Source organism: Tachypleus tridentatus, chromosome 9 (assembly GCF_004210375.1).
Source record: "Tachypleus tridentatus isolate NWPU-2018 chromosome 9, ASM421037v1, whole genome shotgun sequence".
Lineage (NCBI taxonomy): Eukaryota > Metazoa > Arthropoda > Merostomata > Xiphosura > Limulidae > Tachypleus > Tachypleus tridentatus.
Window position 1 is genome coordinate 44784975 of NC_134833.1, and position 21612 is coordinate 44806586.

Below are 21612 nucleotides of genomic sequence, written 5' to 3' on the forward strand. Positions count from 1 at the left end.
TTAAAAGACTATATTCTTACGTTTCTGTTTTCTGGAGCTGGGCGTGCAGGGACAGCCTTAGAAGACCAAATTTACCTTGTTATCTATTTATCATATTGTATATGAATAGCTTATCAAAACATAAAATATTGAAAACTGCACTATAGGTATAATAATTACTCACTTCTGATGAAACCACGGTGGGCGTTTCACGTACTGCCATATTGACATTAGAAAATACAATGCGTCACCTACTGTCAATTAAGTTTACACTGCACAGCTTGCTCTCTTTAAGATAGCCTTCTTTTTTCCATCAACAAACGTAATAATAAAAAGAAACTAAACTTCTAGATGGTAGAATATATTATTCATATATTTTGGTGAGTCGAAGAGTGAGTAAAAATTTGTATTTCATGTCGATAAGCTGTATTTCTATGTGACAAATGAATCAATGTCTTGGCCAGAAGTTAAAAAAGAAGGTAGTCGGGTCGAATGGCGACAAGGAAGAAAGAGCTGAAAGTACTTCTTTGGTTGTTCAGGATAAGTAAGATGAGGAAACGCTATTTAGAATTGAGCTACTGCTCTATATTTCATGGAATTTCCAACAAGGATCTCCTAATCAGTAATAATGGGATTGAACCCAATTCGCTAAGCTGATACAGTCCTTGGTTTGAGCAATCAATGTTTGAAAAGAAATAGTTTCCTTGCTTTCTTATCTGTTGCGTATTCTTGTCCAACGTAATTCATGGACTATATTTCGTGCCTATTACTCAATTATTTTATATATAGTCAATATAGTCAAGAAGTTGAAATACTACTGATTAAAATAATGTTGTGACTGTTGCTTTCTATACTATCGGGCAGTTTGTAAGGAACAATATATTCACTACGTTTTATGATTACTACTTGCTCAACTGATGTAAGAACAGTTGATTAACTTCCAGGTTATCGAGATCAAAAAGACTTTGCATTCATTACTTTCCGGGTTATCAAGCATAGACTTGTAAAAAGAACAATCTATAGAATATTATTCGCTATCTACTCGATTAACAATGTTTAAGTCGGACGATGCTAATAGATTTAATACCTAATATATCAAGAGTTTCTGGTGCTGAAATTATATTTAAAAGTTACTGAGTGATTTTTTTTTCCAAATCAAAACATCTAGATATCACATCAACAACCACTGAAGGACACTGCTGTCGACGACCTAACACAAGATTACAGCAGCATTCATCATGAGCAGTAATAGGCATTATATAATTCAAGATTAACAGGGTAACTTGTTAGGAAACAAGATTAATCTTAGGATTTTTTATCACGTTTTTTCTCAAACCTACACAAATTCAGAACAAAAATAATTATTATATTTGTCATAAGAACTTTGTTAGGTCTATTATGTTTTTAACACAACATTACTAATTTTGTCTTTTACGGTTTTTCATGTATAAGAAAAGTGTATAATATCACTATTTCTATCACACAAAGTTCGTCATCTCCATTTCCGACGACACATTACTCTCTATTCACAAACCGTCTGATCGGCTAGAATAGAACTACACAGTAATGGTCTGTATACCATTTATACAGGCAATCTTTCACAAAAACAACTGTTATAGTGTGGACGTCTTTTAGAAGATAGAAAAGTATGGTGTATCTATATAACACAAACACATTTGGACAGCAAAGGAACATTTATTCTTTCAAGATTATCCTTATCCACACATACACACCCCTGAGAAAAGTATAATTTTAAAATCATACTTTACTTTTGGAAAAATTATTGACCATCTACACTTTTTGTATTAATATCTACGTGATTAATGTCAATTTCAATATTTCCAATAGAATGCTCAGTCATAAATATTTTTATTGTGAAAACAAAATAGAGCATTTGTAACAGCCGTAACATAACGTTTAACAAGAAACTTTGCAATCAGTGTTCTTTAAAAACTTAATTCAATTTTTAAAATATGATTACACTTAATACATTAAAAAAAGTCCATGCTTTTAGTTTGAATATTATTAGCTAGTTATTTCTCACAAACCATTTTGGATTACCTGTTGTTGTTATTTTTTAACCAAATCCGTAAGCTTCCTACAGTTATGTGACACTTCGATATTATCTGTCAATCTAAACTTCATAGCGGAAACTTGACATTTTAGAAGAGTTTATAAATAGAATGGAGTGTGTGTTTTTCTTCTAGCAAAGCTACATCGGGCTATCTTCTGTATCCACCGAGGGGAATCTAGCCCCTGATTTTAGCGTTGTAACTCCGAAGACTTACCGCTATCGCAGCGGGGGAAAATAAAATGGATAATTTTGTGATAAAATAAATGGTGGGCTTGAGTGTTTACTTTTACACAAATATAAATGAATGGGGGAAAATAGAAGTGCCAAATGTTACTTTTTTATGCATGTTGTATGTGTTAAAGATTTTAATTGATCAATCAGACTACATTATATTTCAGTAAAACGTGGCATATTAGTTAAACATGCATAAGAGTTAAAAAATAATTAATAATTGTGTGAAAGAGCAATTCTTGCACCTCTAAATGATACTGTTCATGACATAAAAGATCAATTACTGCAAAGGGTTCCCGGACAGAAATTCACCTACAGCTCAATTGTCAGTATTTTAGGTACAGTTGAGGTGTAAATTATCCAACTAAATTCCTACATTATCTTTAACCATAAGGTCACATTTTGAAATCGAAGGTTGGTTATCAGTAATGCTCTTGAGAAATCTTTATCCCCAAGAATTATGTAATGACACAAGCTTAGTTGTTAAGACTCTGCTGTTACATGTTATTGAAGCAACAATTACAACTGATCAAGTCAAAGTTTAAGATGTTTTCATTCCAATAATTCTTTGCTACCAAGTGACTCTCACTTAATTTACTGTGTAATGATTTTAAAGTTTTATTATTCTTAATTGTAAGCAAATGATTACTCTTTCTAAGTTAGAAGGCTCCAATTCCCAGCTACAGTTTGTTTTACAATGTCATTTAGTAACACACAAGGTCAAAGGTTGCTAGACTGTTCCTAAATCAGCCTTGTTTTTCACATTGTCAGTTTACTTTAGGATGTTAAAGGGTTCTATCTATCGAAACTTGTTTATATTGTTAGAAGAAGGGACAACAGTCAATGTAGAGTATAAACAAAACTTTATATTGTGGAATTCTTATTTTTAAAATTAAAAGTTTTGGTAAAAATTAAAATGTTATGAAAATTAATTTTTAAAATAAATGTCCTTAAAAGTAATTTCATCGTGTTTTTAAGTACCAACTTCAAGTAATTTGGACACGTGTGCAGGGAACGGTTAATTCAACTGGTATATGTATATCAATATATGTGTAAAGGAACTCTAACACTGATCATCTGTTCCCATAGGAGAAAAAAATCTAGACTATACATCATTATATACACATTTATACAACTGAATTAAAAGCTTTCAACACAGATATTTGCAATTAATATGAAACCCTTTATAACCAAGATATATCATGCCAACGTAAAATAAAAATATTGTGTATTCGCGAAGTAAAATACAAAAAAGAAACTACCCTTTTATGATGAGTGAAACATTTCACAATCTTTAGACACAATAATAATTTAAAACAGGTAAAAATATGTTTGCGATAACCTTATACTTCAAGATATATCTGATATTGGGCAACAAGTGGCACAAGTCTTCCTCACCCTGCAATGGATGTCATTTCAGTTGACAGCTATGTCCTTACAGTGTCCTTTATACACCTTAATCTAATATTGCATCAAATCAATTGTCAACATTGCAAGTGGTTTAGCTGAGAGCTTTACCCTCAGTAGTATCTGGGCTTGTTTCAGGGACGTTTTTCATTGGTTGTCTAAGTGGATGTTCTTCACCTCCTTTGGTTAGTCTTGGCAACAATGTTGAGACCCCCTCTCATAGACGGTGTAGACCAGGGGTGGGTAACTCCATGGTCACTGGTCATATGTAGCTAGTGAATAGCACAACTGTGGCCAGCACGAGTTTAGGAATAAACTTTTTCCATAATTAATTTTTATCGCAAATTTAATAATCAGTAACTGCACTGCCTCACTTAATAGCTAATGTCGCGCGCTTCATCACTGCCATAGACTCCGTCCATTTTGTAACGTCAGTCTGGTTTAGATGTTAGTTATCAAGTGTGCGTTGTTTTGCATGCGCTTGCAAACGTATTTTTTGTTGTGCAACTTTCAAGTGTTTAAATGTATTTTGTTTTTAATCCTATAATATAGATAAATGGATAATTCGAAAGCGAAAGAATCCAGATGAACGTAGAATTTCTAGTTGATAGCAAAAATCGTATGTATGAAATTAGTCATCTGAAAGCTCAACTTCATGAACAAAAGGGAGGCCTGAAAGATTTTTCTCATCGATAAAACTAGTTACGTTAGCTAGCTATAAGGTAGCTTGGATTCCAGCTTTAAAAAAATCATTTTCTGATGCTGAACTTGTAAAAGAAATATTGATTGTGGTCATTGAAACTTTGTTGGAGAATTATGATTCAAAAATAAAATATGATATTCTTCAAAAGGTAAATAATTTGCAATTAAGTCGAAGAACAATTATTTGCAGAATACTAGAGTTAGTGAAAGACATAAAATATCAGTTACCTGAACAACTAAAAGACTGTCTGTATTTTTTTAGCACTAGATGAGTCAACAGATGTTAGTGACACTGCACAGTTGATATTTTGGATTCAATCTTGTAATCAACGAAGGTCAAGCATTTCTTGGAGCGAAATTAAGGTTTGCTTCTCTTTTGAAGCAGCATTTAATTGAATATAATGTGAAGTCCACGCTGCAATCTTTTCATTGCATTTTGCAAGAGGAAAATTTATGTGTTCAGATGTCTAAAAGTAATGAATTGAAAACTATGATGGAAATTGTTGTAAAAATTGTGATTTATATTAGAAGTAGAAGCTCTCTCATCCATCGACACTTTGTTGAGTCTCTGAAGAAAAGCAGTGACTCTTCGTTTGATGACGTTACTGATTTTGCAAATGTAAGATGGTTGATCAGAGGAAAAGTCTTGGAATGATTTACTTCCTTAATTTCTCAAATAAAGGACTATCTTGTTGAAAAAGTTGAAAAAGATAAGACTGAAAATTTCCATGAAATTGAAACTTTGTCATGGCAGTGTGATTTGTACTTTTTGTGCAACACGATGGCTCACTTGAACAATTTGAATGCGAAGCTTTAGGGAAGAAGTAAAATAATAAGTGAGCTATCACAGCCCATTCATAAATTTCAGTTAAAGCTAAACTTCCTTGTGGAACAATTACAAAAGAATGATTTGACACATTTTGCAAAGTTGAATATACATATAGTTTTCTAGAAAATAATAAGGACTATGATTTCTCTGATGCTAAAGATGATCTCTATGTAAACTGGATCAAAAACCAATCTCAAAAATTTGAATCACGTTTCTCCGAGTTTAAAAATTTAAAATTGATATTTGAATTTTTGCATGATCCTTTTCAGTTTGACTTAGAAAATTTCAGTAAGGAAATTACATCTTTTTGTCTTTCTATAAGCATGGATTTGAAGAGGAAATGCTTACCCTGCAAAGTGTAGAACACATAAAAGGTAAACAAAAATGTTCTATCTGAGAGATGTGGCTCACTATTCTGATAAATGAGAGATTTTGAAATTTAAATATAACAATTTCAAAATTAAATTCCATGTTTGGATCCACTTGGGTGTGTGAATCGTCATTTTCTATGCTAGATTTTCTCAAGTCTAGATACAGATCTCGACTTACTGACATAAATGTAGAGGCAGAGCTAAGATGCTCATTGAGCATAGATATTAAGCCAAATTTCACGAAACTTGTTGATAAAAACCTCATGAATTTTCACATTGAAGGTTAGTTTAGATGCAATTATTTTGATTAAACCAACATCTTTCAAATTGTTTTGAATAGTGTGGCTAACGTTGTTTTCATTAGCCGCAGTTGTGGACACTATGACAAATAAGTTGCCCACCCGTGGTGTAGACTAACGGTAGCAGTATTGTAGAAGATGATCAAAGAACTGTTTGGTTTATTTGCATTTCTTTAGTAGTGATGGTGAGATCAGGTTTGATAGTCAAAATCACAGTGGTTGCCACTGAAACAACTCAAGTTAAAAAAATATCTATTTAATTTAGAGATATAAAATGTACATTAAATGTGCAAATATAACTGATTATGTCAATAAAGGGTGATGCAACACATTTCAACAATACAATTCATCTGTGTATATTGAGTTTTTGTGACTAGTACTGGCTCCTCTTTGAGTGACATGCTGTATATTGATGTTGAGCCACTTGGAGGCACGTCTTTCCTGGAGTTGATGAAGTAAATATTATCCTCCGTCAGTAACTGGATTGATCAGGAAAGGATTGATATAAATGGGTCTACCAACGTCAAGCATGGCTTCTCAGCTTCTAAGAAGACTCCAGGATCAACCCAACAATAGACTCATCCAATCTCCCATTCCAATGCTCTGACCAGTAATGGAGTTTTGTTCAAAAGCTTTGCTATAGTGAATGTCAGTTCAGTTTCTGAATTCTTAAGTTATATAGTCATAATTAAATATTTTGTAGAAAAATCATAGACATACTGATATTCATTTTATTAGAAATCACAATACACTTTACATAGATTATTGGATATTGACAAAACAAGGCAGGAGCGTTAAAAACTGATTGAAGAAAGAGGTAGCCAGAATAGTCAATTATGTGATCTTAAATAGCAAAAGTCTGAATTGAAAATGTAGCACTGAGTGATCCAAAGTTAAACTAGATGCATAGGTTGAAAAGGATTGTAACTATTTGATTACAATTAGGACCTTCTCTGAATTTTTTTAAGATGATATGTTAGATATACACACTCGTTTTCATTTATGTTTAATGCACTAATTATTATTTAGATAGTTATTTAGCGCGAGTGGTAAATTTAGTTATTTTTAGAAATAATAATTTTATCGCAGACTTAAGTCACTGTTTCAAAATCATATGTTGTATAGTTCAGTTGTAAAATGACGATTTTGTATTATTTCATCATGTTACTAGAACCTTCTGGATGTTTTTGTTGTTTTAATTGAGTATCATTGCATCATAATATCTTGCAGTATGAGGAATCTTAAAGGATTCTATTGGGTATAAATAGGCGTCAAAAAGTTAGTTCAAAAATAAAGATAGAATGTACAGTGACATTTTTAAGTGAACTTGTCACAGATTTTATTGCAATAACAGTGTAGAGAAAAAAAAATTCGTCTTGATAATTGTGTTATAAAGTAACTGAACTAGCCTGCACAGACATTGACAAAAAATGGTCAGTTACTTAAAGCTATGGATAGAACTGTGGTAATCAACAGTTTAACAAACTTTTATATGCACGTGAAACAAGTGCACTTTGTGCTGTTTATTGTGAAAATATATCTCCAACAAATTGTAGACACCTACTGAAAAGAATCCAGCCTACACATAAATATATAAAACCTGAGAGTAGTGAACCAGCCAAGATCTACAGTGGTAAATTATGGTGAAATTATTGTAGAGGCTATACAAGCACGATGTAACTATACCTAGTAGTGTGTGGAATGTTGTCTGCTTACTCAATAATCTAGCCTGATTTTTCTTCCCACTGTCTGTTTATTATGTGGATAGAGCCTAGTCCCATCAGTAAGAATGGAGTCGAGACGATAAACTAGTTCTTGCACACATTATCTGACTTTTATTAGACAATGCGAACCTTCACTTTTATCAGGATTTTATCAGGATTTAAACAATACAGGATTCACTTAGAATCCTGTAATGTTTAAATTGGCTCTTTTTAGGGACTTTCCTTCAGGTACAAGATGACCACTAGGTTTTATCATCTGGTTGTTACTTTCTTCTTCCCTTTAGTAGACTTTCAGACTGCACCTTGAACTAGAATAATCTCAAGAAAAATATTCAATAAAATTGTGTGCTTGATAAATTATTTCAATCTGCATTATTCAAAATATTCTGCTACTGGGTACAAAAGTTTATATTTCTTCCATATCTACATCATTATCTATGAAATTCATTTATGTGTGTGTGTACTTTCTTATTGCATAGCCACTTCAGGCTATCTGCTGAATCCACCAAGGGGAATAGAACCTTTGATTTTAGCGTTGTAAATCCGTAGACTTACCGCTGTACTACTAACTGATAATTTCATCTATTCATAAATATACCAATGTAATCTAATTGAAAGACCATGCACGACTTACCAAACTCCGGTAAATCCATGTGTTCTCTCACACGTAATACAAATTTATGTTGTATTCTTATTAATTCTCCCACGAAGGTTTTTCAACTAAATATTTCAATTTCAAAATTGAAACATTTCACTGTTAAAATTCATTAATACAACATGTGCACAATATTTTCAAACAATACCTTTCAAGTTAATTACTTGTTTTGTGTAAGTGCATTCACTCGTTCTATACAATACTTACGAATTACTGCAGCAAGACCACACACGCGCGCGCGCGCACACACACACATATATATATATTGGTCTTATATTTATATTACCATAACGCATTTTCAAATACTCCAGTCGCTTAAAATAGACAAACTCTGGCACGTATGCAAATGTTCCAAGCTGGGACAGCAGTAAGTCTTCGGATTTACAACACTAAATTCAGGGATTTGGTTCTCCTCGGTGGACACAACAGATAGCCTCATGCAGCTTTACTATAAGAAAATAGCACAACAATACAACGTAAATTACTTTATTAACATACGGAGATATATTTTGGTACCTGTGCTTTGCCACATAAGGGTTGTCAAACTCAATTTGTTTTTAATTTCAGGCATCGAAAAGTAACTAATCACAAGCAAAATCCTGCTGAAGTAAGATCTTTTACCTATAATTCTCACCTATGATTAATATTTGTGTTGTTATTGTTTACATCAGTTACATAACTTTCACTATATGTAGAATTCCAACATTAACATTTACATGTGGGAGAAGCTAACACGTGCCAGGTGGCATGCTGCATAATGTTCTCATCGCTATGGTGTTTTTTGTTTTTAAATGTCAGACAATATTTTATATCACAAATTTCCATTCAATGATTTAAAAATCTAAAATTATAATGTTTTTTCTTTCATAAAGTTTTCCGGTTAAATCACTATAACAGCTTATGAAATAAATATAGCAGCTATTATTCGTTATGTGGTGAATATCTCCTATAATAAAATTTTGCTCAGTACCTCAGAAATAAAGGGTGCCTTTTTGTCCTGTTAATGTTATTATTAGAAAACCATTCTATCTATATAATAATCAAGTGGATATCAGACAGTGTAGTGCAAACATTGCACTGCAAACATCAATTAACAACTTGGAAAGCAAATATCACCGCTTTTATTTAACCAGTGATTCTACAATTAGTGAATGTCTTAGCTTTAAATCTGGGATTTCCCTATAGGGATGATTTTGTACAGCCAGATAAGTACTTTTAACCATTCCCGCTTATCCACGGAGTTAACATGACTTGAGATTAATATCTTCATCCTTTTTCAACTCGTGGGTCTTAACCTTAGACACATTTACTAGCTAGTTCACAAGAGGTTCTTCTGTGTTCCACATATTTTTCATGCCTTATACCAACTGTAATTCGCGCATAAAATGATCAATTTGTCAAAATACAGGATACGCACCTGCCCATTGAGATTCAATTTACTTTTGTGCTGTTCACACATCCAAACCTACACTCCACACTGTTACATTCATTCCTTTACTATTTTGTAAATAGTACCACTCTTTGGTAATTGAGTGATCTTTCCAAGTTGTTTTTGATCAAGATTCCACATATTTCTTTGGACATTATGTAGCATCAGCTATTGGAGAAAATCCTCAGAAAGCATGTATGGAGAACAGTCTGTTTGTATCTGTTCAAATGTTCTGTATGTCATTACTGTGTGGTAATTGCTCTTTCCAGTTGATTTTATTGAGATTAGTAAGCTTGGCAAGAATTTTAGTTTGTATTACCAGTTCTGCTAAGCCATTTAGCTTGGTGTGATAAGGTGAAGTGTGTTTTTCAATATGTGACAAAGAGAACGATAAGACTGTCACAATAAGTTCAACCAACATAACAGCTACAGACTTTTTTGATATGAATCAGCTCACTTCCTGAAGTAATTGATGGTGACGAATATATACTGATAACCATTTCATTTTCTGTGAGCTGACCAGAGATATCCAGGACTAAAGAAGAGGTTCAACAATTCTTGGTGAAGCTTATCTCGGTTTGGATAGTTCTTTTTCTGGTGGCGTATGCCATATAATATTCATACCAGTGTCAAAAACTTTGAACCAAATGTAGCCGGATAAATCTCAACAATTTCTGTTATTTACATAAGAAATAGTGCCTCTCAAACTTCTCTTTACTTTAATAACAAATGAATATTAACAAAAGCATTTCGATTAATTAAGTCTCACTTTACCTAAGCAATTAATGTTAAAACAAACGGTACGTGTAATTAAACCTTATCTTTTTTTCTACAATTAACACAGACACTACAAAAAATGAATCCTTATCTTTTCTTCGATAATTAATCCAAACAGTATAACAATTGCTCACACTTGTTAAAACACCAAAAATTCACCTTTTCTTAGACAGTTAGCTGTATGAGCTAATGTCTTCTGGACAATAAACAGTTAATTTCATACATGGATTTCATATTTACATTACATAGCACTAGTGCACTAAACTTGGTCTAGTAAACCACAAGTCACCACTTTGGTATACAGGCCTATTGTTAATTCCCACTATTATATACACTAATGTAGTCTGCTGGTTTATGAGCTCTATCTGTCCAACATTCGATAACTCTCCTGTGGAACATTTGTTTACCTGTTGCACAGGCGAAATTAATAGATAATTTCCTCAATATGCCTATTTCACAGATCCCAGTACCAGATTCTAAGTTAGAGATGGCTATCTTAATTCTGCCAATGATTGTTTTTTAGACACACTTGGATATTTACATCTCCATTCATATCTAGTCCACCATTACATTAAAATTCTCGGATTATACTGCTTTCTACAAAGGGTATTAGGTTTGTTTTGTTTTTCGGAATTTCGCGCAAAGCTACACAAGAGCTACTTGTGCTAGCCGTCTTTAATTTAGCAGTGTAAGACTAGAGGGAAAGCAGCTAGCCATCACCACCCATCACCAACTCTTGGGCTACTCTCTTAGCAACGAATAGCATTGTTTGTTTTGGAATTTCGCACAAAGCTACTCGAGGGCTATCTGTGCTAGCCGTCCCTAATTTAGCAGTGTAAGGCTAGAGGGAAGGCAGCTAGTCATCACCACCCACCGCCAACTCTTGGGCTACCCTTTTACCAACGAATAGTGGGATTGACCGTCACATTATAACACCCTAACGGCTGAAAGGGAGAGCATGTTTGGCGTGATGGGGTGCCATTGTTAAATTACAAGTCGAACGCCTTAACCCACCTGGCCATGCCGGACCAGGGTGTTAAGTAGTTCCACTCTGTAATAGGAATAATGGCATGATATACCATAAAGTATTATTGAATTTATATAAACTGACTGAGTTTAAACTAAGAACGATTTAAATTGCACATGACATGTAACATAAATTGAAAACAATGTTTATTTATACACAAAACACAATGTGCATATTTGCTTTGGAATAAAAGAAGAACAATAAAGTTCGAGAAATCTGACCAACAAGCAAGGGTACCAGACAAATCCTAGATGTGAAGAAGAAGGAGCAACACTACCAAAGGAAAGAGAGGCATATAATATTGTAGCAAAAGTGACTGAAAGTGAAACATTGGAATAGGTGTCCCGCACACTAGTCGTTGAAAAAATAGGAAACTTAAAGTAAGCCAAAATATGTTACCAACAAGATTTGAAAACAAATCAAAGCGAGCACATGTTAGAAAATGAAGAGGAGATTACACATGGTTACAAATCCTCTTTCTGCATATTTTACAAGGTTTTACTGAGTTACATTCAAAATTTAATTAAGCAGCTTTACTATAAATGTATATCAGTGAAACTATCATTATAATTCAAGTGTATTTATAATACCTATGTTTTAATTATTTTATCTAAAAACAGTTACCAAAAACACTTTTAATCTTTAGTTTTGTTGTCCCATAAAGCACACAAACTTAGAAGTCTTAGGTTTCAGTCTTTGTATTCTCTATTTCTTCTTAATGTATAGACTGAAACTAAATTAATTGCTCTATTTACACATCCTTCTTTCAAATTCCTTAGAGAAAGGTCCAAGAAAGGAAAATAAATATATTGGGAACTTTTGACAGAAGCCTGGGACCCGGCATGGCCAAGCGTGTTAAGGTGTGCGACTCGTTATCTGAGGGTCGCGGGTTCGAATCCCCGTTGCACCAAACATGTTCGCCCTTTCAACCGTATGGGCGTTTTAATATGACGGTCAATCCCACTATTCGTTGGTAAAAGAGTAGCCCAAGAGTTGATGGTGGGTGGTGATGACTAGCTACCCTCCCTCTAGTCATACACTGCTAAATTAAGGAAGGCTAGCGCAGGTAGCCATCGTGTAGCTTTGCGCGAAATTCAAAAACAATCAAGAAGCAACAACAAGTTTAGAGATAGTTTGTCATCACCTACACGCGGACCTTGATTAAAATTTGGACTTACGTATATTTTGATGTTATGTTCAAATCTGTTTCTTGATCAAGCCATGTAGGATTAGAAAACACAGAACAAAAATAAAAAGTCTTACATCGTCAAATATCAAAGAACTGGAAGATCAAAGGCAAGTGCATAATATTTGACAAAAATGCTTATAACATATTTACTTAATCTTTAAAAAATCGGAAATGAAAAACACCAAGAACAATGTGTTGTCGCGCTATATATCACTTTGTAAATATGCTTAAATTGAGTTTCACAAAGCCACTATATTTTATATAAATGCAGAGGGCGATTAAATTTAAAGGCCTGCATTGTCTCTAGCTGAAGACTTTTGGTGAACCATCTCACTTTTGTTCATAATTCAAGCAAATAAAGTGGCCATTCAGACCTTAGATCTACCAGGCAATCAAATTAATATTATTTCAGGAAAAATCAATAATTATTAACAACAATTAGTCTGAAATATTTTACAGAAGACAAATTAGAAATTAATTTTAGGTTTCATTACAGTCAGGTGCAGGTATGGAATTTTTTGAAGGACAGAGTTTAACATGTAAAAAGGGCACACATATGAGAACAATAATGTATTTGTAATGCATATATTTGTGATCTGACAAACTGAAACTGATGCAGAAATGTTTCAAAGGAAATTCGCTGGTTCGATCAAAAGTTAACTTTTAAACTGTGTGTATGTGTGTTTTTCTTATAGCAAGGCCACATTGGGCTATCTGCTGAGTCAATCGAGAGGAATCGAACCCCTGATTTTAGCGTTGTAAATTCGTAGATTTACCGCTGTACTAGCATAAAGTAACTTTGAAAGTATAGATTTTTATAATATACTTATTTTAAATTCCTCTTTATTACTCTACAAAATGCTTTGTCACCCTGTAGCAAAGCAATATGTCTTATAACGCTATGTGGGTTTCAGTTCCAATGATGGGCTCATTGTGTAGCTTTGTTTTTAATTATAACAAGCAACCAAACAAAATGTTTTAATTTTTAAGGTTATACTTGATGATTTTTGACATAAGATGCTTATAAATCTTCGAAGTAACATAATTCTTTCGTTTTAGGGAAATTCAATGTGTGACTAAGAATAACTTCGAACAACGTTCATTGGTATTTTGATATCAAGATACACGGTACTTCCCAATGGCACAGCAGTATGTCTGTAGGCTTATACTGTTAGAAACTAGGTTTTGATACCAGTGGTGGGCATAGTACAGTTAATCAGAAGGAGATTTAGATCTCATTACAACAAGAAAGCGCCCTACAGAAATTCAATTCAAAACTGGATGAAAATTTAAGAAGACTGGTTCCATTAATGACAGGCCACGAAGTGGAAGACCGAAGGTAAACGATGAGTTTGGTTTGGTTTGAATTTTGCGCAAAGCTACACGAGGGCTGTCTGCGCTAGCTGTTCCTAATTTAGCAGTGTGAGACTGGAGGGAAGGAAGCTAGTCAACAACGCCCACCGCCAACTCTTGGGCTACTTTTTTACCAACGAAAAGTGAGACAGACCGTACAATATAACGTCCCCACTGCTGAAAGGGTGAGCATGCTTGGTGCGACAGGAATCCGAAATGAACGATGAGACTATGTTGTTTGTAGAGCAAGCGTTTACAAATAGTCCACAAAAATCGGTAAGACAGGCTTCATTTGAATTAAATATTCCTGAAACAATAGTTCACAAAATTCTCAAAACAAAATTACTTAATCGAGCATACATGATTCAAGTCCACCAACTATTGTTTGAACACAAGTAACTGCAATATTAGATTTCTCAATCATTTTATTCATGCTGTTGAAAAAAACGCCTCATCTGTTGATAATTTAAAGCAACATTTCACGGCAAGGTTAACCGTCACAATTGCCGCATTTGGAGGATAGAGAAAGTACAACTGCAGAATATGTTAGGGAAACTTCAAAATCGCGTTAGGCTTTGTATCCATAATGATGGTGGAGATGTTGAAAGTTAACATTCTTACAATTAAATATGCTAAATCGTAAATAAATTCTCTCTTTTTATCATTTTACAGATTGATTATATCTTATATAGAAGAGAAGTTATTAAAGATTCAAACTGCACAAGGACTTTATTGACACCCAGTATAAGTCACATATACAAAGTTATTAAACAAAAACTGCTTAATTTTGAACAAAATGTTTGCGCACACCTATGCAAAATGTCACTTTTTAGCCATTGGTCTAAAATATGCACTGCAGCTTCACCTGAAAGTAAAAGTGGACATTTTTTGTCATTTTGTATAAAAACGGCCGATTTGAAGTAGCAAAACTATAAGATGAAAGGACATGCAGGCACATAAGTATTGGTTAGGCCAAACAAACTACATTAGCAATTTCTAGCTCAAATTTTCAAAAGAACCATGTGGGTAGACGATTATTTTTCATTGCCAATTTTTAGAACAAAATATGTCAATTTTATGAAGTTTACTTAATTGAAGAGTGTTAAACATTATAAAGTATTAGTTTAAGCAATTAACATAAATAATGATGCTTGACTGCTGTACCAAGTGCCTGCAGGCAATGACAAGTTATTAATCTAGTTGCCATTGTGTTACTATAAAGGAAATTATTAACACTATTTAGAAAGGGAAATCTACTCTGCCATATGGTTTAAATAATCTGGTTTGTTCTGTAAGGGCCTGGCATGGCCAAGCGCGTTAAGGCATGCGACTCGTAATCTGAGGGTCGCGGGTTCTCCTCCCCGTCGTGCCAAACATGCTCACCCTTTCAGCCGTGGGGGCGTTATAATGTGACAGTCAATCCCACTATTTGTTGGTAAAAGAGTAGCCCAAGAGTTGGCGGTAGGTGGTGATGACTAGCTGCCTTCCCTCTAGTCTTACACTGCTAAATTAGGGACGGCTAGCACAGATAGCCCTCGAGTAGCTTTGTGTGAAAAACAAAAACAAATTGTTCTGTAAGATACAGGTCTGTTACAAATAATGCTATTTATTATCGTGTGTTAATTTGTTACTTACTGTGGTTTGTTGGTGTGTTGATAAAAGATCGTGATTTCTAGTCAAAAACACTTTAGGTGTGAATAAAAGCTAGGATAAAAAACATTGAGCATGCGACTTTAAGGAATGAAAACAAAACTGGTGCCCAAACTAGTAAACTACAGTTATTCGTGATGACAAGAAACCCACTTGAAGTAATAAATACAATAGAGTAATAAATAAATAAAAATTAGAGAAATTTTACTTTACATTTTAATAACTATTTTTAGTTAAGAATGAGGTCATTTAAAAACTTGGCACTACTTTATGCGAATTTACACATTGCCGCATAAAAAAGCTTATTTAGAGCATCATAGTCACAGTAGGCTTGGTGAATGTATGGCAGTCGACAGCTGTGTTCGTTTCGTTAGTTGGTTCGATTTTTTCCATCGAATAAGTGTAATTCATAAGTGTTTGTTTGTTTTTTGAAATTCGCGCAGAGCTACATAAAGGCTATTTGCGCTAGCCGTCCCTAATTTAGCAGTGAAAGACTAGAGGGAAGGCAGCTAGTCATCACCACCCACCACCAACTCTTGGACTACTCTTTTACCAACGAATAGTGAGATTGACCGTCACATTCTAACGCTCCAACGCCTGAAAAGGCGAGCATGTTTGGTGCGACCGAAATTCGAGCCCGTGACCCTCAGATTACGAGTCGAACTTCTTAATCCACCTGACTATGTCGGGCCAATTCATAAGTGACTGTTGGATTCGTTTCGATTCTTTTTAATTAACAAAATATTACAGCGGCCCTGTGACCCGGCATGACCAGGTAGGTTAAGGCGTTCGACTCGTAATCAGAGAGTCGCGGGTTCGAATCCTCGTCACACCAAATGTGCTCGTCCTTTCAGTCGTAGGGGCGTTGTAATATTTCCGTCAATCCCACTGTTTGTTGGTAAAAGAGTAGTCAAGGGTTGGAGGTGGGTGGTGATGACTATCTGCTTTCCATCTGGTCTTACACTGCTAAATTACGGACAACTGGCGCAGATAGCCCTCGTGTAGCTTTGCGCGAAATTCGAAACAAACAAACATTCCCCTGTGAGCGGTAAAGTATACCGTTTCTTACATCTTGTTTTATGCTATAGTTTATCAAACTGGTAAATTTAAAGAGTGGTTGGGATAGCTTCGGCTATTCAGTCGTATTCAGTCCGGCCACAGTAAATCAAGTTCGTGGTCTCCGCAGACTCGACACCTTCGGCGATAATAGACGCTATTTGTGATTAGCTGGGCAGGAACGTCCTTGAAAGCTTACAACACTTTGGCAATGTGCAATACGCGGCGACGTTGTAGTCGTCCACCGCCGCCTAAAAACGTTTGAATAAAGGTGACTTTACCTTTACCAGTCGGCCAGAACATTATAAATGGCTAACCCTAAGATCATTGCCCTTTGAACTGCCGCATAACGCAATTGCGTCAGAACAGCAGAAATATGGGGCAGTGATCAAGATTGAACATAAATGTTATCATACACATCCTAATATATGCACAGGAAAGGATGTGTTTAAACATGAAAACACCTGTGCTGAACTTTTTTAAAAATCAAAGGTTTTAATGTAATGGTGAACTATCCTGGCATGCGATGTATGTGTCGTCATTATAGCCTTGAGAGCAAACTATCAGTGAGTTGTGAAACTCTGCAGTATCAAAAGTGCCAAGTATTTGGACACACAAGCAGCAAATGTGTAATTACATGCCCCATATGTGATGGCGACCATACGTTGTCATTCTACCCGCGACGCGTGACATCGTACGCAGGCAAGGTAACGGGAAAGGGCAAGAAGCCCTTCCACAGCATGCCCAGTCTTTGTTGGAGCTATCCTTGGTAAAGGCAGAAGGGGAAACTCTGGCTTCTTTGCTGCCCCAGGATGGGGTTGGAGCCTCTGAGAAGGCTTGGGCCTCTTCAGTGGCCTAGGAGGATGTTGGTGCCTGTGATGTCGCTCAGGTCTCCCACAAATGGTGGTTGGAGTATTTGAGGGAACTTAGACCTCTTTGCCTGTTCAGGAGGAGGTTGGGCCTCTGAGGAGGCTCAGGCCCCTCAACAACTCCAGTTTTTGTGGAGGCTAATGCCTCTTTGTTGGCTAGGGATAAGGTTCAGGTCTCTGAGGGGCTCAGACCTCTTTGCAAGTTCAGAGGAGAGGCTTGGGTTCCCTCTTTGGTCGAGGGTAGAGACTCTATGCCTGTGGGAAATGAACTGCCTTTGCTATTTTGCTTCATGGAGGGCATGTCTCCCAACAATACTTGGATAATTTTCTAAGTCTTACATGTTCATCATTGGAAGAGTTAGAAGAACCTGTGTCAGGACATCTCCTTCATCTTCAGAAAGTAAAGGTATAGCGTGATCACCACCCAGATGAGGCTGTCTCATTATAGTTCGAAAAGGGTGCATGACCCATCCCTGCCAGATGTGACAACTAAGTAACAGCATAAGTTGCTCCATTGAGAGGCACAAAATTGTCTATTCTGCATTACACTAAATATCCAGGGAATGTGTGGCTGCACAAAGCAATTCTACACATTTTCTCTTTTCAACTATTTCAAGGTTGACTTTAAATTCTTGCAAGAGACTCATTTTGTCTCTAAGAGGGATCACTTTTCCTTTGCAAATCATTTCCCTGTTAGGATCTTCTGGTTTGACTAATGTTTGAGGGGTGGGAATAATCTTCAACTTTTCCTTCTTAAGAAGTATTCTCGCATCACATAGTGATGCTGAAAGATGGGTTATATATGTTGATGTCATCATTCAGGGTCGTAAGCTACAGCTTGTTAATGTCGATGTGCCTGTTCAGAGGAAGGAGTTGTGTGCCTTCTTTTCCTTCTTGGGCAGGCACTTGATAACACAGGCTGATATTGCCCTTGGTGCAGACTTCATCTGTGTGCTGGATCTCCATCTTGATAAGATTGGGGGAGATCCCCTCTCTGATGATCAAAATATGCAACCACTGCATTCAGTGTTGTCAGACTTTTGCTTCCATGACGCCTGGGTTACCCTTTTCAGTACTGCCTTTGCCACCACTTGGACAGGGCAGGGCGTATCTTGTTGCCTGGACCATTTCTATGTAATGGCTGGCCTGAAGCAGTGCCTAGCCAGAGCTGTAGTCTACCAGGCAGGTGATGTTTCGTTTCGTGTGTCCAACCATCAATCCCTTTTTACCACATTGTAATATTTTACGCCTGTTTTTGGGGTCCATGAGTATGGAGATTTCATGTCTTCCCTCCTCACTGAGGATGAAGTGGGGTATGTATTAATCACCTTTGTCTGAGGACTCTATTCAGGTTGACACCATCAATGAGACCTGGTGGGTGAGTTTGAAGGTAGCTTGTACCTCCTTGCCAACCCTTCGAGAATACTTCACAACTTGTGAAGCCCATTACTCTAGGTGAATGTTGTATGGCTATTTGGTCCATGCCATTTGGTACGTGTTCAGGACCACATGGCTTACCAGTGGAATTCTATCACCATGAGTGGCATGTTTTCGGACCTCTCTTTGTTAGACGTTTTAACAACTATCTGACTCATAGTTCCATGCCTCCAGGTACGCTGGACGGGTTAATTAAGGATCCCACCTAGTTCAAAGATCTTTCCTCATGGCATCCCATGTTGCTCATAAATGTGGATGGAAAGATTGTAGCTAAAGTCCTGTATGCCCATTTAAGTGTTGTTATGCCAAATCTTGTCCATAGCACTCAGACAAGTGTGTAGGGTACAAGTATCCAACAAAAGTTGGTGCTTTTACGGGATCTGTTCCATTACATTACAGATTGGAACATCCCTGCCGTTTTGTGTCGTTCGATCAGAGTAAGGCCTCTGATCGAGTATACCACAAATGTTTGTTGTACATTCTGGAGAGATATGGGTTTCCTCCAGTTTTTGTGCAGCATTATGAACCTTCTATAGGTTTCTTTTAGCAGGCTCATAGCAAATGGATACTTGATGGCACCTTTAACATCTGTCAGGGTGTTCATCAAGGATGTCCATTATCACCTTCCCTTTATACTTTGATAATAGAGTGCCTGCTTTCTTATTAGTACCACTCAATTTCAATGTGTCGCCTTCAATTGCCAGGAGGGGTGTCAATGAAGTATGTTAGCCATGTGGATGATGTGACCCTCCTTTAAAAAACCCAATATTCTTGGGTTCAGCACTGGCAATCATCAACAAGTATTCTGAAGTCAGTGCAGCCTGGCTCAACTACATTAAGTCTAGGGCTTGGTGTTTATGGTAATTGGGCCTCATCCACAGACACTCTATTTGGTTTGGCATGGACTTTCTCTCCAGTCAAATGTTTTGGAATCTGCTTTCTTGTGGAACCTGAGGTGACCTGGGAGGAGGTCGTGCAATGTGTCAGTTCTGTGGTTCAAAATTACTTCTACAGCCCTGTTATCTTGTTTAACAGGGCTGATGTGATAAAGAGGAGGATCCCTTAATATGGTATCTTGGGGCGATTCTTCCTCTGAATTATCATAGTGCATGAGCTATCGAGCAGCATGTCTACACCTTCCTGGGGAGTATTAGGATTGAAGTGGCGTCACGATTGTCTCTTATCATGCCACTCCACAAGGGAGGACTGGGCATCTAATGTATCCTGACCAAGTGTTTTTTTTTTCTTTTCTTATCCACAACTATCAGTTCTCTGTCTTGGGAGGGTCATCCCTGTAGCCAACTTGCTCATTTCTTGATTGGCACAGGGCTCAGGCTTTTTAGAGTTTCACTGAACCTGAATAAACTAATGTGTTTGATTCTCCCTGTTGGTATATTAATGCTGTTGTGGCGATCATACGTTGTCATGTCGAGCCATGTGACTTTTCGATGGACTCCAGATTTCTCTATCTTTAGCCATGGAATGTACTCACAGGATAGAGCAACACCACCCTGCTCTTTTGTGGGATGTTATTTGGGGCCATGTAGTGATGTGTCATGTTGATAGTTACCTTCAGGCTTTCAACTGGCACGTCGTTTAAACATCTTACCAGTGAGAGAACATTTGTATCCCTTCAACATCAGTACTATCAAGTCATTTCTATTGTGTCATGCTAAGTTGGAGTCTGTCCTACACATGTTGGTCCTCTGCCTGATGTCGAATGAGATATGGAAAAAGGTGGTTCACCTTTTCCATGTTTCTTCAATTTCAGGTAAGGTTATATTGTATCACGTGCCAGTCCTTGTTCCAAGCCACTTAACCATTCCATTCCATTACAGAGTAATGGTATTTTGCCCACAGCTAATATGTTTTCGAGCAGGTCCCAGTGATGCACCATAACATACTGGCTAAGGCTAGGTACACACAAGTTGCTACTCTGCTTTGAAGCAGATTATCAGTCACTGGGACCAAAGGTCTTAACATTGGTGGCATCCAGACGTCTCGCCTGTATACACTTGGCAGTGCAAGGGTTCAATTAATTTTCTAGATTCTACTTGTACTTCATTTTTGTAATTGTATTTTCATATTCGTATCTGTACTTTAATTTTGCTTTTTTGTATTTAATTTTTGTAAATAATATTACTGTACATATTTCTTGTTTTTAATCTTGAATTTGTATATAGCATTGCATGTATGTAATTGTTGACTTTAATTTGCACATATCATTGTAAATCCCATCTTTATATTGTTTGTATGTATGTAAATATTTTAAAATTTCCATTGTACTGTTCTTGCATTAACAAATTTAAAATATACTCGTCTGTTTCAATGTTAATTTACATTTTTGTATATACTTATTGTACCTTTACTTGTATTTCACATTTTGTTAAATACCATGTTTAATCACATTGTTGTATATCCCTATTGTTCTTTCATATTTTTTGTACCAATCTTGTGTTTAATAAATTCAAAATCACACTAGTTTGTTTGGACAGCTGGATGGGATGCTTCATCTGGTGTAGTTCGTTTGCTGTGCTTTCTACTATATTGGGGC

The 21612-nt window shown here is 36.0% G+C and overlaps 1 protein-coding gene across 4 annotated transcripts in view; it reads right to left on the reverse strand.

Moving 5' to 3' along the window:
• The window catches only part of LOC143225172 (WASH complex subunit 2-like), a 172679-nt gene extending 172188 nt beyond the window's left edge, over positions 1–491 (reverse strand). For 2 of the 4 annotated variants that reach the window (XM_076454129.1, XM_076454130.1), the window contains exon 1: positions 164–489. In XM_076454129.1, the coding sequence (XP_076310244.1) occupies positions 164–202 (39 nt within the window). In that variant the 5' untranslated portion in view covers positions 203–489. The other 2 variants (XM_076454128.1, XM_076454131.1) reach the window with 2 other exon arrangements.
• Between the last annotated feature and the right edge of the window lie 21121 nt (positions 492–21612).